General features: G+C 40.3%; 1 protein-coding gene across 2 annotated transcripts in view; it reads left to right on the top strand.

Moving 5' to 3' along the window:
- Window positions 1–1,651: 1,651 nt before the first annotated feature.
- Cnnm2 (cyclin and CBS domain divalent metal cation transport mediator 2) overlaps window positions 1,652–20,806 on the top strand; it is a 126,288-nt gene continuing 107,133 nt past the window's right edge. For both annotated transcript variants that reach the window (XR_003301876.2, XM_026401153.2), the window contains exon 1: window positions 1,652–3,469. Coding sequence is in view for 1 of the 2 variants with exons in the window: in XM_026401153.2 (XP_026256938.1) it covers window positions 1,849–3,469 (1,621 nt within the window). In the remaining variant the exon portion in view is untranslated. The remainder of the gene's footprint in view (window positions 3,470–20,806) is intronic.

Consider the following 20,806-nt stretch of genomic DNA (forward strand, 5'->3'; position numbering starts at 1 on the left):
GCAGTGCCCTGTGAAGTCAGAGAGGTAGGGTGAGGGGCTGAGCCTGTGGAGCCTGTAGGACATTATAGGTCCTTTGGCTTTTACTGTAATGAGATGGAGAGTCAGGGGAGGGTTTCAAATAAGGGAGTGACAAGACCTGATTTAACAGGATCACTGGTTATTGTATTGAAAAAGGGGACAGGTGTAAAAGAGGAGAAACTGGTTAGGAGGCCACTGCATTTATCACAAAAATTAACTGTACCAGAAGTCAATCAGAAACATTTGATGTGTTTACAAAAAGAGAGGACAATGTGCTTATTATGGAATAAAAAAAAGAGGTGGGAAGCCATTATTTTTCCAATGTTTAAACTGGGGGGGGGGTGGGTGGAGAAACCAGTTAAGTGCTACTCTGCCACCACCAAGTGCAATGACCTGGGAGTCCTAAGGAAGTCTCCAGACTATTTTTCCTGAGTGACCTATGAACTAAGCAGGGTTTGGTCCGTGTAATTAAGAGTAAGTTCTTGGGGGCTGGGGTTGTAACTCAGTGGTACAGCGATGATCCTCAGCACCATCGACAACTGAAAAAAAAAAAGAATAAGTTCTTGGGCCTGGGGATGTAGCTCAGTGTTATAGTGTTTGCTTAGAAAGCACAAGGATCCTGGGTTCAAAACCCAGTATCGGGGGTGGGGGGTGGGGGGGAAGTATGGAAACAAAAAGAATGAACTTAAAACTCTGCTTTTATGTTCGCTCCTTCCTATTCTCCAAACTTGTGCCTTTTAGAAGTACAGATTCTAGGCCGTTCACATTTTGTATGTTATGGGATGGAGTCCAGGGACTCTATACTGTAATTTTCCAGGCCACCTGGGGACTCCTTTGACTAGAAAGTTTGCCCCTGTAACTTCCCCACCCTTAACTCTTGAACACCTTTTGGCTTTGAATGTGGCGAGCCTGGGAACTGTTGCAAGGCACACTGAGACCGGCAGGTGGCGCCAGGTGCCCGTAAGCCGCAGAGGGCATCCGGCCCGCAGCGAAAACTAGAGGCACCGAGATAGCGGGTCCGCATCAGTGCTGGGACCACTCTGCCGCCGCTTATTCCCACTGAGTGGCGTGAATGAGTAGTGAGGCAGGGGTATGGCCAGTGCCCTGACTTCTTTTTAGGCTATGTGCAGCCTAAGTCGTCTCTGTTTGGCTTCTCTTGTTCCCAGGGCGGGAGACCTTTCTGCACCGGTTTTGAGCACTGGTGGGGGCCCGAAAGGCGGTGCAGCGAAAATCGGCGGCCTGGCTCCACAGGACAGTATTCCAACCGCGCCAAGATAGGAGCTGGGATCTACTACCGAGCTCCCTCAGGGATTGCCGCACCCTCGGACTGCTCCTTTTCATTGGCAGCCGGACTGAAGGCCCCGCCCCCTTCCCTACAGCTTTCATCTTTGACTGGTTCTTGGGTACCGGCTGGCCACGCCTCCTCCCCTCGCACATACACAAGAGTCACGCGCCTTTCAGTTGGAAACTTGGCGTGCTGAGGAGGACAGTGGCTCTCATCACCCCGCCCATTTACCTTGCCATTGGTCCGCGGCACCGCGCACGACCACGCCCCCATTCCAGCCCCCTGGCTGGGAAGGCGGGCACCCGCTTATGATTGGCTGGTTGGCCTGCCTCTCGCGGGAGCGACTGGCGCTCCCCTTTCTCCCCCTCCCTCCTCCTGCGAGCCTCGGGGTTCCTTAGCTGGTCGAGGCCGAGTCAGTGTCAGTCAGGGAGGGAGACTGCTGAGCACTGGGTGCGGACGCTCCATTGCAGTCTTGCCCAGGGGTCGGTGCTTGCGCTCGCGCCGCCGGGTGGGAAGAATGAAGCCGCAGCTAAAGCAGCCACTCTATGATTGGCTGTGGCGCTTGTGAACCCGAAGTAAAGATGGCGGGCGGGCAGGCAGTCGCCGCACTGCCCACTTGGAAGATGGCGGCGCGCCGCAGCCTCAGCGCCCGCGGCCGGGGGGTCCTGCAGGCGGCGGCGGGCCGGCTGCTGTCGCTGCTATTGCTGAGCTGCTGCTGCGGCGCGGGCGGCTGCGCAGCGGCCGGCGACAACGAGGAGACTGTGATCATCGGGCTGCGGCTGGAGGACACGAACGACGTGTCGTTCATGGAAGGGGGGGCGCTGCGGGTGAGCGAGCGGACCCGGGTCAAGCTGCGGGTGTACGGGCAGAACATCAACAACGAGACGTGGTCCCGCATCGCCTTCACCGAGCACGAGCGGCGCCGCCACAGCCCTGGCGAGCGCGGGCTGGGGGGCCCCGTGCCGCCAGAGCCGGACAGCGGCCCCCAGCGCTGCGGCATCCGCACCTCAGACATCATCATCTTGCCCCACATCATTCTGAACCGCCGTACATCGGGCATCATCGAGATCGAGATCAAACCGCTGCGCAAGATGGAGAAGAGCAAGTCCTATTACCTGTGCACATCGCTTTCCACGCCAGCCCTGGGTGCCGGCGGCCCGGGGTCCACGGGTGGCACCGTCGGGGGAAAGGGTGGCGCAGGGGTTGCTGGGCTCCCCCCACCTCCGTGGGCCGAGACCACCTGGATTTACCACGACGGCGAGGACACCAAGATGATCGTGGGCGAGGAGAAGAAGTTCCTGCTGCCCTTTTGGCTGCAGGTGATCTTCATTTCGCTGCTGCTGTGCCTGTCGGGCATGTTCAGTGGCCTCAATCTGGGTCTCATGGCCCTGGACCCGATGGAGCTGCGCATCGTGCAGAACTGCGGCACCGAGAAGGAGAAGAATTACGCCAAACGCATCGAGCCTGTGCGCAGGCAGGGCAACTACCTGCTGTGCTCGCTGCTGCTGGGCAACGTGCTGGTCAACACCACGCTCACTATCCTACTCGACGACATCGCTGGCTCAGGCCTCGTGGCGGTGGTGGTCTCCACCATCGGCATCGTCATCTTCGGGGAGATCGTGCCCCAAGCCATCTGTTCCCGGCATGGCCTGGCAGTGGGAGCCAACACCATCTTCCTCACTAAGTTTTTCATGATGATGACCTTCCCCGCCTCTTACCCGGTCAGCAAGCTGCTGGACTGCGTCCTGGGCCAGGAGATAGGTACCGTCTATAACCGGGAAAAACTGCTGGAAATGCTTCGGGTCACTGACCCCTACAACGACCTGGTCAAGGAGGAGCTGAACATTATCCAAGGAGCGCTTGAGCTGCGCACCAAGACAGTAGAGGATGTGATGACTCCCCTTCGGGACTGCTTCATGATCACCGGAGAGGCCATCCTGGACTTCAACACCATGTCGGAAATCATGGAGAGCGGCTACACTCGAATTCCAGTATTTGAAGGAGAGCGCTCCAATATCGTGGACCTGCTCTTTGTCAAAGATTTGGCCTTCGTGGATCCAGATGACTGTACTCCATTGAAAACCATCACCAAATTTTATAACCACCCCTTGCACTTTGTTTTCAATGACACCAAGTTGGACGCTATGCTGGAAGAATTTAAGAAAGGTGGGAAATTTTGGTATCTTTCATTGGCTTGCTCTTTCTTTCTCCATCCTCCTCCCTACTTCAGTCCTATAGCCTCAGACCAACCCCCCAAGGCGAGTTGACCGGAATTTCTCCTGCTCTCTCCTAATTGCAAAGTTGAAAGGGTGGCATGGATTTGGGGACGGATTGAACTAGTAAGCGCTTGTAGGTTCTTTAAAAAGCACAAGACTGCCATTACTTACTGTTTCTCCCATTATCAAAATGCAGGTTTCTAATTTCTGTGCATGATACCCCTTCTCCCTCCGCCCCCCTCGCTCCCCGCACCCCACCCCCCACTCCGGTCCCTGCCGCCCCAGTCTCTTGTCTTTAAGGGGCTGCTGCATTCTTTGCCTGGATTCTGAGTGGGTAAGTGAAAGTAGGGGGTGATGCCATGCCCTTTGGTTGACACTACAGATGGCAAGCATTTGGAAAGCTTTTCTAAACCCAGTGCTATCCTTTTTCTCCTTAAACATTCACATTGATGTTTCAAAGATTGGAAGTGAACATTTTATAGTTTCTGGTCCTGGTCTTTGGCTACCTGTGGGGAAAATTGAGGTCTGCTTGGAAGGTGGAGGATGGGGTAAACCAACTAGCATCAAAAAATACACTCACTTTGGGTGTGACTTGCCTTAGCTTTAGAAAAGATGGTTTTGAAAAAAGCCAAAGTTATTAATATATAACTTGGAAAGACTGGAGGTAAGTTAACCTTTTATGAGGTGTATCGCTTTAGCTGTTTTCATTATTTGTTTCCATTTACCTGACAACAAATGAAATTTCCTAAAGCAGGTGTGGTTTTGGCAGAAAGCTTGAACCTTTGACAGTGGAAGAATTCCTTTATTAATTATGGTTGATTTCTTGCCTCTGTCCAGTTTAAAAAGTGTTTTTTTTTTTTTTTTTAACTTCAATCACTAATACATTAAACTGAAGTATATGACCAACTCTCCCTGTTTCAGGGTGTTTAACAGGGAAGAGAAAGGTGCAGTCTCATTGTGTATATATAGTACATCATTTCTTGAATTGTGATATTGTTTTATCATGTTGTGAATAGGTAAATAGCAACTCATACTATCATTATTGAAATTCCAGTAAATAATGTTACTTGAAAATCAAGGGATGCTGAGTTTTGTAATTGCTGTAATGCTAGTTCATGTGAATGTTTTGAAGTACCTGTAACCTTTCATGACCTGGTAGGTCCTCAAAACTAAGCTTTCCTTTTTCAAATAGAATTTTGATTACTAATAATGGTCTCTCCCCTGAAAAAGGCCTTGTGTACCTGGTGACAGCTCACTAGATGTGTATCTGCAGCACATTCTCTAATGTTATTTGTAGAGAGTGTGTGAACATACAGAGTTTCTTTTCTTGGAGTAATGGTGTCTTCTCTAAAACAGGACCACAGTGCGGTAATTTTCATATTAAAAAAAAAAATAGAGCAGAATGTGCTTCAGAGCTTGGTAATTTGCATTTAAAAGCAGACTGAGATTCTTCTGGATGCTTAAGTAGTAAAAAGAAAATGTCCAATATCTCTAGTGACAGAGCTTCTTTTGAGAGTGTCATTGTTCTTTCTCTGCTAAGTTGTTAATTAGAGCATCTAACCAGTGTCTTCCTTTATTCTGCAGTATAATCTGTAACAAGAAAGATGTCTTGAAATACTGAAAATGCCTCTGAAATTCATTGATTAAATTTCCCAATATTGACACTGATAACTTTTTTTATTTAGAAATTTTGCACATGAAATTATGGATTGATAATACTAGCTTGTACTCCTGCTGGAGATTTTTCTTAACTTCTGTATTTTTTTTTTCTTGGAGAATTTAGTTATTGACCTCAAAGCTTATGAATCTTACTCAAAATTTTAAAATTTGCATGATTTTGAAATTTATTTTTGGTTGTCTTTGAACATATTTCCTGACCAATTTATTTTTATGAAGGATTTTTTTCCCTCCAAAATCACTTCCTATAGTATGTTTTGAAACATCTTTTTATATGATTGGGTTACTAATATTTTTCCATGAATTCTAGAAAAATGATAATGCATAGGATTTTATTTTTGGTCATATTCAAAATGATGTACAGTGTGTGGCTAAGAAGATAATGCAAGTTAAAGCTACATTCAAGCCAGCAGCATATTTGGAAGAGCAGACAAAGACAATTCATTACAAATTTAAGCCATGATCTTAAAAGGATGGAATGAGTGTTATCTAAACTATAGGAATAATTTATTTCTTACTTTCTCTTTCTTGGATTTTTTTTTTTTTGATGAATTTGATCACTTTAACCTTACTATCAGTTACATGAGTTCTTTTTAATGTGAGTTAAAACATTTCATCTGACTTTGTTCTTCATTGTCCAATCTCAAGCATGACGTAATTTTAACTGTCAACCTTCTATGTATGTGTTAACAGTGTGTGTGATGGTTTTTAAATACTTTCCCTTCTTCCCTTTTCTACTAACATCTCTAAAAAACACAACTAAATAAACACCTCTGAGAATACCAAAGCATGACCCTGAATTGGGTAGATCACCAATCCAGATCTCATTGAAAACTGCCATCCTAATTAAGAAGCCTTTCTTTTACAAAGTTGTTTAGAATTAAGTTTGAGTTATTCTTTGCTAAGGAGGGGAAAATAGAAGGTTCTGTAAAATGAAAAGAAAAACTTATCTTTACGTAAGTATATGTGAGTCTTTCTAATAACTAAATTTTTTTTTTAAACCTGGCTTCTAGGAAACTCTTAGTTTTACTTGATAGTAAGATAGTAATTATGCTAATTTTATCGTTTGATCTTGAAGATGATGATGATTATGTACCTGGCCAAATGATACATTATCCCCATTTTACAAATGAGGAAATTGAGATTTAGATTGAATGATTTGTTAAAGGTCATATAGTAATTTGTTGATTGGGGGTTTTAACTCATGTCTGTGTGACACCAGAACTTGATCTCTTTGCCCTGCTGGGGTTTGAACTCAGGACCTCACACATGTTAGGCAAGCACTGACACCAAACTGTATGTCCGGCTTTCTTAAACATTCTGTTATACTAGTCTTCTTGATTCTGATTTTATATTTTTATTTTACTGAGTGTGAGGTTTGGTCTTTTGCCAACATTGCCATAGAACCTCGTTGGGCAATAGACACATAAATGTATTTGAACACACATATGACTTTTAAATCCAATGCTTCTGTGATGTTGCACATAACAGTTGTTGTCCCCATTTTTGTCCTTGAAGCAAATCAGTTTTTTGGCCTACTCATAACATTTGCAAATCAAGCACCAAGATTCATTTTGAAAAATTTACAGTAACATTGTACTGCACCAGTGTGATACTTTAGTAGGTGGCTCTACAACTGTTTTTCCAATAGCTAAATTATGTAACAATGTTTCTCTGGGTTTCTTATCTGTTTCTGTTGCAAGGGTCACAGAGTAATTTGTCAAACTCAGTTTTCTGGTTTAATCTTGATTTTATTGACATTTTTTGTAGCTACAGTGTAATAATTGGTTGCTAATGAGCATCCTTCATTACTCCGCCTCACTAAGCTCCCTGCAATCAATCTTTCTCTTTTTCTTTTGTTAGTTTTGTAGTTACTTACAAATCTAAATAAGAAAATAAACTCAGTAAATCCCACTGGAGGATTATGAGATTTTACAAAAACTGTGTAAAGCAAAATAGTGCAGGGGAAAGAAAAACTCAATTAAAAACTGCTTTTTTTTTTAACGGGTAGAAAGTGCGCTGGAGGCCTTTTACCTGATATGATTTTTTCTAACAAAGGACTGTAGACTCTTGAACCACTCAGTTGTCTACACTGAGGTGACTTTGAAGAATTAGTAACCAGTTATTGTTTCATTGTTTTTCTTTTAGCTTTGTAACAATTGCATTCCAGTATTGCAGGGCATGCTGTTTACAGCTGCTAGGGACTTAGCCAGGCTCTTTCTGGCTATTTCTTAGCTAGGAACAGGTGGGATCACCAGATAATGTTCTTCAAAGCAAGAATGCAATGTATAGTTTCTACTGACAACATCAGTCATACAATTCTCTCTGTAACTCCCCAAATGTCTCTATATGCTGAGAGTGTAATATGAAAAAAAAATTTTCCCCTTACCAAATTAACTGTCCCATTTACCTAGAATCTAGGAGGATGTTTTTATGTTTAAAGGTATGAGTGGTGTCATGGGAAGTGGATCTGTTTATTTTTATGATTTTTTGTTTGTTTTTTGGCATGCAGTTACATACATTAAACTCGTATAATTTATTTGTGGTTTTAGAAGATTGTTTTGAAATATCCAAATAGTAAAGGATCAGAGCTGGAAGACAGGCTGCTTGAGGATCTTCCAGTTCAGTGTTTGCCAATTTTTTTTTTTTTTAACCAGATGATAAGATTTTCTTGGGTTACTTATTAAGAGTAAGGTCCTCAGCTTCACTCAGAGACTCCTGAACTGGAAGAGGACGTGGAATTGGTTAAGTTACTCTGAGATTGTTCTAATGGCTAGGCGAGAGTGGGAACTGCGGGTCCTTTCAACCTCTTGAACAAGAAACGTAAACCTTGAGAGGGACAGAAGGTAAGGCGAGACTTGCTTGGGGCCACCTACCTACCTAGTAGCATCAGCTGGACAGAATCCATGTTCTTGATTTCTAGATTGGAGTTCTTTCCACCCCAGTAGGTCAGCTTTCTGGTTCCAAGTTATTCATAGTTAAAGGTTAGCTGCATCATTGAAAAACAAGAACAAATTATCAGGTTTGTCATTGGTTCTTTTGTCTTGTGATTTTGATGTCAGTATTTTATGTATCTTGGATTCAAGCATTCTTTGATAGGTATTTTGTTACGTAGAATATATGTCTGATTGTGTGAGCTCATTTTATTTTAGCTTAGTAATCAAGTTTTTAGTTTTGCTCTGGTCAGAGTAGGAAAATATATTTTAGGAAGTGGGTGTTGCTATCTAGATAGTTCAAAGTCTCAGGTGGTTAGATAGAAGGGATTTCTTTTGGTTGAGCTTATTTTTCAAGACATTCTTTTTGATTTACTGATGTATTTTCTCCTTAGTTGTTTCCTCTTTAAGATTACCGAAGACTGGATTTGGGACTATGGATGAAGCTTCCTTGACTCTTTTCATTTCTGTTCACAGGTCAGGTCTGTAAAATTTCCATTGAGATGCTCATCAGGGCTGGAGTGTAGCTCAGTAGTAGAGAGGGCTTGCCTGGCCTGACCCCTGCTTACCAGTGCATTTGAAGCCTGTGAGCCATGAAAGCATCTGTTCTCCCCAGCTTTTTATACTATGAGCTAAATTCTGAAAGGGACTCATGCTTGATTTTTAGAGGTTAATGTATAAATAAATAGATTTTCTGAAATCTGAACACAGACCTGTAGGTCAGGAGAGATCAGAGTCGAACAGCCGCTCACCTTCATACAATGTGGACAAAGCAGGAAAAGGACCTCGGTCCGCTTTTGCTCTCCGGTTTTATGGGGATTACATACCACCTGCCCCTCTTCCCACAGGGCCTTAGAATTATTTAAATTCTGAAACATTCCACACTCTTGTATGGTGCCAGTTAATTTTAAAGTTTAGCAAATCTAAACACAATAAAAAATATCATTAACCAGGAAAACCCACATAATACACTGAGCCACCATATTTTATGATTTTATTTGCTCTTGATATACTTAAACTTTTAAGAACAAACCTCTGGATTCTGATTAGGTGTTTATTAGAGTTGTATGTAAAGTTGTATCAAAGGGGCCTTTTCCTCCAAATGTGTGTGTGTGTGTGTGTGTGTGTGTGTGTGTGTGTGTGTATCATTGGTAGTAACTTCAATTCCAGTAAAATAGGCTTGTTATATAAAGAATATTTATTAAACTTAAATACATGAAAATGGATTGCTAGAATTGAATACAATTTATTTTAGTATTGCCATTTAATCTTCTTTTTCTTTGAACACACAAACAAGAAACCCCCAATCCTACCAGCACTGAAAAGGAGAGGCAGCAGGAAGTTCTTTGCTTTGGTGTCACACACATTAGCAAATCTAGAATATCTGTGTGGAGCTAAATAGTGGTGGCTGGCTTTGGAAGGGGGAGTTAGGGGACTAACAGCAAGTAGCATTTGTAGCCCATGTATTCATTTGGCTTGAGGAGGTGTTGATGGCCAGTGGGTGCTAAATCCTTCCCTTATTTTACTTTAGTGCTGCCATTGATCATCAATGTGGCTGTAATGACGGTGACATTGACTTGTCTTCATACTAGCCCTCCTTGCTATCAGACCTAGGTGGGGATGTCTCCTTCCCTCCCTCTCTCTCTTTTTCTCTTCCTCCTCCTCCTCTTCTTCTTCTTCTTTTTTTGTGGTGCTGGGTATTTAACCCAGGGGCGCTCTACCACTGCATTATATCCCTAGCCTTTTTACCAATTTTTATTTTGAGACAGGGTTTTGGGAATGTTTCTTTTTGAGTTTACAGCTGTGGGGAGTGTACTACCAGCTTACATGCTCTTCCTAGATCTGCTTTGGGTTTCTTTCATAGTAAAATGAGGATATTTTCTAACTGTTAACAGTAGGTAGTAAGAATGAATGTGGAAATGAATGTTTCTAATAGTACCTGCTATATAGAGCCTCATTGGCCATTATTTTTATTTTTGTAACAATTCTTTCTGTAGATGTGTGGTTATGGTCTTAATCTGTTTATGTTGCTATAACAAAATACCCTAAAGTGGGTAATTTATAAATAATAGAAGTTTTTTCTTGCAGTTCTGGAGGCTGGGAAGTCCAAGATAGAGGTATCAGCGTTTAGTGTCTGACAATGTTTTTTTTCCCTCGTGTTCACTTGGCGAAAGAGTAGGGCCAAAAAAGGGCCTTAGACTGCTTCCCTCAGCCCTGTTGTAAGGCACGAATCTGTTGATGGGGGTACCCTCATAACTCAGTCACTTCCCCCGAAGGCCTCAAACTTAATACCCAGCAGTGGAGATCACATTTCAAAATGAATTTTCGAGGGACATGTTCACACCATAGCAGTTGTTACTGGTCTTTCTCTAGACCAGAGATTGAGAGTCAAGGGAGACACCCTGGGCACATATGTTCACCACTGTTATCGATGTTGAAATCTTAAAAGTGCCCCCAGTGCTGGGGCCCCAATCCAGGTCCTTGCTCCTGCTCAGCAAGTGCTCTAGCACTGAGCCACACCCACAGCCCCCAAAGTGGCACATTGTTATAATATTTTTTTTTATTATTGTGATTGAATTCTACCTCTTATTTTTTCAGCAGTTGTTACTTGACAAGAAGGCTCCGTGCATATATACATTTAAGGAAAATAGGTCAATATATATTCTGCTTTTCTTAGAGTAATTTTACTGAGTTTTAAATAATTCTTCATTCTTTTTAGCTAGGTGACTAAAAAAGAGAACAAAAGTTAAAGGGCATAAGGGAAGTACTCATGGATTTTTTTTTTTTTTAAGAGAGAGGTGTGTGAGTGAGAGAGAGAGAGAGAGAGAGAGAGAATTTTTGATATTTATTTTTCAGTTTTTGGTGGACACAACATCTTTGTTGGTATGTGGTGCTGAGAATTGAACCCAGGCCGCATGCATGCCAGGAAAGCGCGCTACCACTTGAGCCACATCCCCAGCCTCATACTCATGGATTTTGAAAGCCCTTGAATAACTGAAGTTTTAAGACCAAAAGAAGAGAAGTGCAAAAATTGGTAATCTCTAATATGGCAAGTTTGTGTTGCTTATAACACTAGTGTAAATCTGTAATACTTTTGGAAAGTAACTAGATGTCATAAAATATAATTTTTTCCCCTGGAAATCTTAATTTAGTGATTTAAGAGAAAAAAAGAGGGGCTGGGGATGTGGCTCAAGCGGTAGCGAGCTCGCACGGCATGCCTGCGGCCCAGGTCCAATCCTCAGCATCACATGTAAAGATGTTGTATCCGCCGAAAACTAAAAAATAAATATTAAAAAAAAAAGAAGAGCTATGTTGGCTTTTTATATTCCTTGCTCAAGACAGGCCATGGAGGCAAAATAGTTAAGAAAAGTATAGAGATCAACTAATTGCAACCATTTAATGATAATTTTGAAGACCATGTAGCAATATGGGAAAACTTGCACTGGTTATTTGCAAGGATTATAGACACGTAAAAATATACATGTGCACAGACTGGAAGGGAATGTGGAAAAAGTGAGCATAGTTGATGGGTGAGGATGGGATGATCATGGCCAGTCTTTGCAAAAATTTGCTTATTTACAATATACAAAGATATACCTAGCAAAAATGCAAGTCTGCTAAGATGTGTCCTGACTTTGGAAAAACCAACCTTTGCTCGTGTTAAGGAACATATATTATTCCATTTCTCTTTAGGAAATTTTATTGCTGAAACAAATGATTCTTTTTAAAATTTAGAAAATTGAGTTATAATACACATCATAAAATTTATCCTTTAAATTATATATTTCATGGCTTTCAGTATATTTACACGGTTGTGCCACTATCACCACTGTCTACTTCCAGAACATTTCTCATCATCCTTAAAGAGACCCTGTACCTGGAAGCAGTCACTCTCCATTCCCCACTCCCTAAAGTCCCTGGAAACCACTAACCTCCTTTCTGTCTGTGTGGATCAGCCTATTCTGGACATTTCACATGAATGAAATGCGTCTTTTGAGGCTTTTTTCACTTATCAGGAAACCTTTTCAAGGTTTGCCCATATTGTAACATGAATCAATATCTCATTCCTTTATATTGCCAAATATTCCATTTTTTAGATATACCATATTTTGTTTGTTCATTAATTAGTTGATCGACATTTGGGCTATTTCCACTTTTGTGTATGGATAATGCTACTAGGAACATTGGTGCACAAGTTTTGGTGTGGACATACATTTTTAATTCTCTTGAGTATGTATGCAGGAGTAGAATTGCTGAATCATTCCAAAGTGACTGCACCATTTTACATTCCCACCAACAATGTGTGAGGTTTCCAGTTTCTCTATATCCTCACCAACACTTGCTGTTAATTATCTGTCTTAATTCCACCCATGCTAGTGGATGTGAAATGGTATTTCCTTATAGTTTTGATTTGCATTTCCCTAATGGTAAATGATGTTAGCATCTCTTGTTATGGTTACTGGCTATTTCTGTATTTTCTTTGGAGAAATGTTTGTGTAGTTTTTTTGCCCATTTTTAAATTGGGTTGTCTTTTACTGATGAATTGTAAGAGTTCTTTTAATATTCTGGATACTAGTCAGTTATCAGATATATGGTTTGCAAATATTTTTCCCATTCTGTGAGTTGTCTTTTTACTTTCTTAGTAGTGGACTTTGGGGCAGAATTTTTTTTTTTAATTTTGATGGAAGTCCAATTTGTCTATTTTTCTTTTGTTGTTTAGGCTTTCAGTGTCACTTCTAAAACACAATCACCTAATCCAAAATCACAAAGATTTATGCCTATGAGTTCCTTCAAGAGTTTTAACTCTTATATTTAGGTCTTTATTTTGAGTTGATTTTTTTAGATAGCATGAGACAGCGGTCCAGCTTTGTTATTTTGCATGTGGATATTCCGTTGTCCCAGCACCATTTGTTGAAAAAACTGTTATTCTCCGCTGCATTGCCTTGACATCCTTGTTAAAAACCAGTTAGCGGCTGGGGTTGTGGCTCAGTGGTGGAGAGCTTGCCTAGCATGTGTGAGGCACTGGGTCTGATTCTCAGCACCACATATAAATAAATAAAATAAGTCCATTGAAAACTTAAAACAAACAAACAAAAAACCAGTTGGCCATATATTTGAGGGTTTATTTCTTAGCTTTTTAAATTCTTACACTGGTATTCTTATGCTATTACTGCATTTTTTGTTTTTTGTAGTTTTGTAATCAGTTTTGAAATTTGGAAGTGTCAGTCTTCAAACTTTTTTCTTTTTAAGATTGTTTTAGCTGTCAGGATATCTTGAAATTAAATATGGACTTTCATGGATCATCTTGTCCATTTCTTTAAGAAAAAAAAAAAAAAGAGCTGGGCATGGTCATGCAAGTCTGTAGTCCCAGCAGCTTGGGAAGCTGAGGCAGGAGGATCAAAACAGGTTCAAGTCAGCCTCAGCAACTTAGTGAGATTATAAGCAACCTAGCGAGACCCTATCTCAAAATAAAAATAAAAAAAGGGCTGGGGATGTGGCTCAGTAGTTAAGTGCTCTCTTTTCTTTAGTCTTCTGTAATTTCCTCAAAGTGTCTATATAGTTTTTAGTATATTTGTGATCCTTTTGTTAAATTAATTCCGAAGTTTTATATTTAGTTTTGATGTTATTGTAAATGGTATTATTTTATTAATTTCATGTTCAGATTGTTCATTGCTAGTCTATAGAAACAAGAAATTTTTGTGTTTTGATTTTATAATCTGTAACCTGTTGAAATTGTTCATTAGGTAACAAATTATTCTTAAAATAGAAAAAACTTTTTAAAAACACATGAGCCAGGTGTGGTGGTGCATGCCTGTAATCCCAGCAACTCGAGGAGGCTGAGGCAGGAAGATTAAAACTTCAAAGCCAGTCTCAGCAGATTAGCGAGGCCCTAAGCAACTCAGTGAGACCCTGTCTCTAAATAAAATACAAAAAAGGTCTAGGGATGTGGCTCAGTGGTTCAGAGCCCCTGGGTTCAATCCCTGGTACCCCAAACAAGATCAACAACAACAACAACGCATGAGGCTTAGAGTCCTATTGATCTAACATTAATGTCATTGAAATTCCAGAAAGAAAGGAGACTCAGAAAACATATTTGAAAAACAATGGCAGAAAGTGTTTTAAATTTGCTAACAGACATATTTACAGATTCAAGAAGTTCAATGTACCCTACATAGGTTAAACTCAAAGAAAACATGTAAACACATCATAATCAAGCTCTCGGAAACCAAAGGTCAAAAAAGCACCTTAAAAGCAGCAAGAAGAAAAAATGGTAAATTAAATGTAAGGGAAATTATGACCACTGGTTTCTCATAAGAAACCATGGAGTCCAGGAGATAGTGATATGACATCTTTAAAGTACTGGAAGAAGGGGCTGGGATTGTGGCTCAGCGGTAGAGTGCTTGCCTAGCACCGGTTCGATCCTCAGCACCACATAAAAATAAAGGCATTGTGTTGAGTCCATCTACACCTAAGAAATGAATATTTAAAAAAAAAAGTACTGGAAGAAAACAATAAAGTAAACTAAAGTGCTGGACGGGAAATATTGGCAACTTAGAATTCTATATCCAGAGAATATCCTTAAGAAAATATCCTTAAGATATTCAGGCAAATTAAAGGCACTCTCAAATGAAAGAAATACAAGTGATTTCATCACCAACAGATTTGCTGTAATGTGAAGTAAAGTTCTTCAGGTTAAGAAGAAATTAACTCAGAGGGAAACATGGAACTTTAGGTATATATAAAGAAGAAAAGAACAATAAATATCTGAATAAAGTGTTTTTTCCCCTTAAATTATTTAAAATATATGTGATGGGGGGAGGGGCTGTTGTTGTGGCTCAGTGGTAGAGCACTTGCCTAGCATGTGTGAAGCACTGGCTTCGATTCCCAGTACTGCGTATAAATAAATGAATAAAATAAAGGTCCATCAACATCTAAAATTTTTTTTTTAAAAATATGACTCTTGAAAGCCAAAAATTAGAGCATTGTTTGTAATGTTTTGATGTGTATAGATATAATATATTAGCAACTATAACATCAAAGGAAAAGAATAAAGGGAACTATAAAGTTAAAAAACACATGAGGTTGTTGGGATTATCTCACATTTATCTATTTCACTTGATTATACTGGATTTTATTTTTTCATTAAAAATTGAGGCATTTTACTTGCTACTTTCATATATAGAGAGTGAAACATTCATAATTGGTTATTTTTTTTAATATTTATTTTTTGGTTTTAGGTGGACACAATATCTTTATTTTATTTTTACGTGGTGCTGAGAATCGAACCCAGTGCCTCACGCATGCTAGGCAAACGTGCTACCACTTGAGCCACATCCCCAGCCCCATAATTGGTTACTGATAGTGTCATCCTTTAAGAAATTTAGAGGAAAGAGTAAATTTTTTTATCCCAGATTGGATATAGGAAGAAGAGAGAAATAGCTGTATGAAATGTGTCAGTCAGGACAAAAAAAGATAGCTCTTTGAAACTTGGAAGTTCTATCTAATATTTATTTATTTAGCAGTACTAGGGATTGAACCCAGGGCCTTACACATGCTAGGGAAGAGGTTTACCACTGAGCCACATGCCTGGCCCTTTTTATTTTATTTTGAGACAGGATCTTGCCTCAAACTTGGATTTTTCCTGCCTCAGTCACTTGAGTGCCTGGGATTATAGATGTGGGCCACAGTGCCAATCTGTTTAATATTTAGGGTGGCATTGTATCAGCCTAGGGGTTCATACTAGGAGAAGTGGTTTTGTAATGCTTTTTCCTCTGCAGACCATTTTATCAGGGCTTTTCTTTGGGTTTCTTGGAAGAAACTAGAAAAAGCCCTGATTTTCAGTCACTCTGCACTTCATACCGCCATCATCAGAATGATCCTTGAGGCTTTTGGGTTCCAGGTAACCAGAAGAGACAAATTGAAACTCTGCTCTTTTTTCTTTTTTTCCTGCTATGGGGGTGGGGGCTGGTAACCTGAGAGGACGAATGTTTTCCCATGCTAGCAAAGACAGATTGAGGGCATCGTCTGATCTTTATGGGAGTGTGCAAAGCCTCAGTTTTTCCATTTGCCCATCTGCAATCATAAAACAATGTGCTGACTCAGCTAGAAGCCTCTGCAGAGTGGCATTTGGGGCTTAGAAAATCCTGAGAATCATGCAAGGGATGGAAATGTTTGAGTAGATTTTAAGAGGTGATGTTAAAATGGAAAAACAGCCAGAAGCAGACGGCTGCTTCCTTTACTCACTAGTGAACTTCCTCGGTTTAAGATTTGTGAGGAATAATTTCTTCTCTCTGGAGCTGATTACAGAACTGAGGAAAAAAACCTTTCAGCCACTGCACTTCATACTGCCATCAACAGTATGATCCTTGAGGTTCCAGGTAGCTGGCAGAGACAAAGTACAACCTCTCCTCTGCTCCGTGTGTATGGGCACGCATGCGCACAGTCATGAGCATCTGCTACGCTGCTGGTGCACACAATGAGGAGGGGTGTGGGTTGAGAGGGGAGTGAAATTTTGTTGGAAGCAAGTCAATTAGTTAAAATTCTGATATAATCATATTGTGTGTTTAAATTTGTATTTGCTTGTTCCTGTATACATTCATGTACCTGCAATGATGAGAAGAACATTTACTAAAATGTTAACTAACAATGACTGTCCCTCAATGATGGGTTTTGGGGGAAGAAGTGTTTTTCTGTGTTGCTCCAAGTTTGATTTTTTTATGTGTATTTTGTGACATTTGGGGAAACTAAATCCATTAAAACTAAGGTGTAAATTTTGCCACTTGAGCCACTAGTTTAGGTGTTTAGTTGAAATAAAGTGAATTTAGTTGAAATTCACTTTTCTCTGTGGGAAATATGGACTATTTTATACATAAAATGATAGTACACTGCCATCTTTATCTTGTCTTTATTGGAATCACTACTTGGGGAAAAAAAAAAAGATGAGTAGTATTTGAAAGCCCATGGCATGTGAGTGTGCATGTGCACATATATGTATGCAACAGTTTAGTGAAATTTAATTTTGTGTGTGAAATAAAAAATTAAGGCTTTCAGATTGCAATTGTTTTCAAAACATGTTATTAGGTAAAAAAAGCCCAAAACATCCAGTTTGTTTAGATTTGTGTGTGCAGTGCCTGGAATGCAACTTTTTGATATTTATGTGATAGCCTTGATTAAATAAAAGATTAAAGTAGTTGAGCTCCAACTAGATTTATACTTTCAGCATAAAACTGTAATCCTAAAATACTGTTTATTTGGCAACACTGGGATACTGTTAACTGGTGCCTTCTTTTGTCTATAGAAATCATCACTGTAAATCTAGTCATTGTTAGGAGACAAAAAACTAAAAGGAAATGTTCTGGAACCACCTGTACTAGAAGTTCAATTAGTAGTTTCTGGGATATCTTATGCATTTTGCTAAAATAAAAGGATCTGTTGACTCTGTTAAGCATCAGTCATTTGTTTAATTTGATTATACTTCTATAAAATGATATGTATTATCAGATAAAATATGTGATTTTTCTTTTTTTCTGAATGCATACAGAAATTTTCTATTTAATTACAGTCCTTGTACTGCATAATGAGATTTTGGTCAAAGGCAGATCACATATAGGACTGTGGCCCCATAAAATGTAATGGAGTTGAGGGGCTGGGGATGTGGCTCAGGCGGTAGTGCGCTTGCCTGGCATGAGTGCGGCCCGGGTTCGATCCTCAGCACCACATACAAACAAAGATGTTGTGTCTGCCGAAAACTAAAAAATAAATATTAAAAAATATATATAATGGAGTTGAAAAATTCCTGTTGCTTAGTAACGTTGTACTGTCAGCGTTAATGCGTGACTCATGTTTATGATGACACTGTGCAGACAAATGTACTGCACTGCCAGTTGTGTGAAAGTATAGCACGTGCAATTTTGCATGGTATATCGTATTTGATTATGATGACAGTGACCACACTACTGGCTTATGTATTTATTAATCTATACTTTTAATATTATTTTAGATATACTCTTTCTACTTACAAAATTGTTTTGCTGGAAAATAGTATTCTGTGTTACACTGACAGCAGTCTCCTCATCTCATATTTGCCTTGTCTCTTGATTGAATTATTTTTTCTTGTACTCGATTTAACCTTGTGTTGTTTTGTTCATCATGGCCCTGGGAGTGATAGGATATTTATGTATATGAGATATATACTATATAACCTAGGTGTGCAGCAGACCGTACCACCTAGGTTTATATAAGTACAAGCTGTGGAGTTTGCAAGACTCCAAACTTGCCTAACCATTGGGTTCTCAGAATGTATCCCTGTCTTAGGAGAAGTTAGCAGTCATTTAGGCGTCTTTACTTAAGTCTCTTTTAAAATAAAATAATGACAACAGAGTTTGCTCTACTCATTTAGCTAACTCACCAAGAAAGCTCAGCATTTTAGGAAGAGAAATTGCTGTCAAATTTGCTTACAAGGGGCTGGGGATGTGGCTCAAGCGGTAGTGTGCTCGCCTGGCATGCTTGCAGCCCGGGTTCGATCCTCAGCCCCACATACAAACAAAGATATGTCCGCCGATAACTAAAAAATAAATATTAAAAAATTCTCTCTCTCTCTCTCTCTCTCTCTCTCTAAAAAAAAATTTTGCTTACAAGCAGCACTGCCCTTAGATAGTCCCATGCGTATGACACAGATTGACTATTTACTCAGTGCCTGGATATTTAAAAGTATATAAAAATGCTGGGCGTGGGGGTACATGCCTATAATCCCAGTGACTTGGGGAGCTGAGAAAGGAGGATCGAAAGTTTGAGGTCAGAGCTTAAGCAATTTAGTGGGAATTTCAGCAACTTGGCAAGACCTTGTCTAAAAAAGAAAAAGCATCTAAAAATTTGACCTGATTACCCTCCAATGAAGCTCATCAGTTGGCACAGACCTCCCAGGAGTGTTTTAGTGCCTCCCTCTGGGACATGAATGGAGAGCCTTTAGGAGGAATCACAGAGACTAAACAAACAAGCAGGAAAAGAACCTTAATTGATTTAAGCTGGCTTATCTCATATTAGCTAAATATCCAACAAATCAGCAGTTATTACTTTCTCTGTGAGCTCATAAGACCATTTACCAAACCAGATATTAGAGTAGGCATGAAGATTTTTTCACATAGCTGGTGGAGAGAGGCTTTTTCATACCTGGTGGATAGGCTCATTGCTGTATGCATTGACTTACCTGGTAGTTTCAGGCCCCCCAGCCTGGTTGAGTTTTGTAAATCTCCCCTGAGGCTAGCTTAGCCTCACCCCATGTTCAGAGGCAAACGTAGGCATTTCTTGTTGAGTTCTTGTCTTCAGAGATCATGACCTGTTTTTCTTTTCTCTTTTTACTGTGAAATTTTTGCAGAACTGGTTAGTGATGTCCTTTTACCTGCTCTGGCTTCATCTTGAGTCCTTTGTAATCTGGCTTCAGGCCATCGCTGCTGATGCTATCTGTACTTTTGGTTGTACTTTGGTTCCTGGATTTTTGGGATCCTTCACTGTGGTGTGTGAGTGTGTTGCCTTGTGCAGCATGGTTCTCTGGTTTCTCTGACTCCTTCCCTTTTCTGCTAAGCTTCTTGATTTTCCTTTTCTTTCCTAATTGAGTGTTCCCCTTGTCTCTCCCTTTCATAGTCTTTTACCCTAATTTTTTTTTTTTTTGGTACCTGGGTTTGAACCCAGGAGCACTTGACCACTGACTAAGTCACATCCCCAGCCTGCCCACACCCTTTTAAAATTCTTTTAAAAATATATATGACAGTAGAGTGTATTTTGACACATTTTTACACACATGGAATATAACTTGCTCTATTAGGATTCCATTCTTGCAGTTGTACATGATGAGGAATTTCACTGGTCATGTATTCATATATGCACATAGGAAAGTTCTGTCCGATTCATTCTTCTGTCTTTCCTATTCTCATCTCCCCCTCTCTTCCCTTCATTCCCCTTTGTGTAATCCAATGAACTTGTGTCCCCCTCCCCCCTTATTGTGTGTCAGCATCCACATATCAGAGAGAACATTTGACCTTTGGTTTTTTGGAATTGGCTTATTTCACTTAGCATGATAGTCTCCAGTTCCATCCATTTACCAGCAAATCTTTGCCCTTTATTTTTTATTTTTTATTTGAGTCAAGGTCTCACTGAGTTGCTTAGGGCCTTGTTAAATTGCTGAGCTGGCTTGGAACTTGCAATCCTCCTGCCTCAGCCTCCCAAACTGCTGGGATTACAGGTGTGTGCCACTGGGCCTTTTGCCATCATGAGAAAACTTTCTTTGATTCATGTTTAATCCATGTTTTTATTAAACATCATAATAAAGAACTGTGGGGATGCAAAGTTGAATTAGATATATTTTCTGCTCTTAAGCAATTTGTTATACATATGAATGTATACACTTTTCTCCCTAAAATCTTGTTACTGATTTGTTTTCTTTCCATTCCTGCTGCTACTCTCTGAGGCCTTAGCCCCTTTTCTTTGTGCCTGCTAATTTAGCACTCCACAAATGCATTTTGAACAAGTGGATGAATGAACGAATCTTACTTATTGTACAGTTTCCCAAATGGCTTCCTTTATTTTGTCAACATGTCATCAGGCCTGCCTCTGCCAGGTTGATAATCCTCAAACATAACTTTAATTTTACCAGGTTGTCAAAAGCCTCCTGTAATTAAAGT

Source organism: Urocitellus parryii, chromosome 5 (assembly GCF_045843805.1).
Source record: "Urocitellus parryii isolate mUroPar1 chromosome 5, mUroPar1.hap1, whole genome shotgun sequence".
NCBI classification, from domain to species: Eukaryota; Metazoa; Chordata; class Mammalia; order Rodentia; family Sciuridae; genus Urocitellus; species Urocitellus parryii.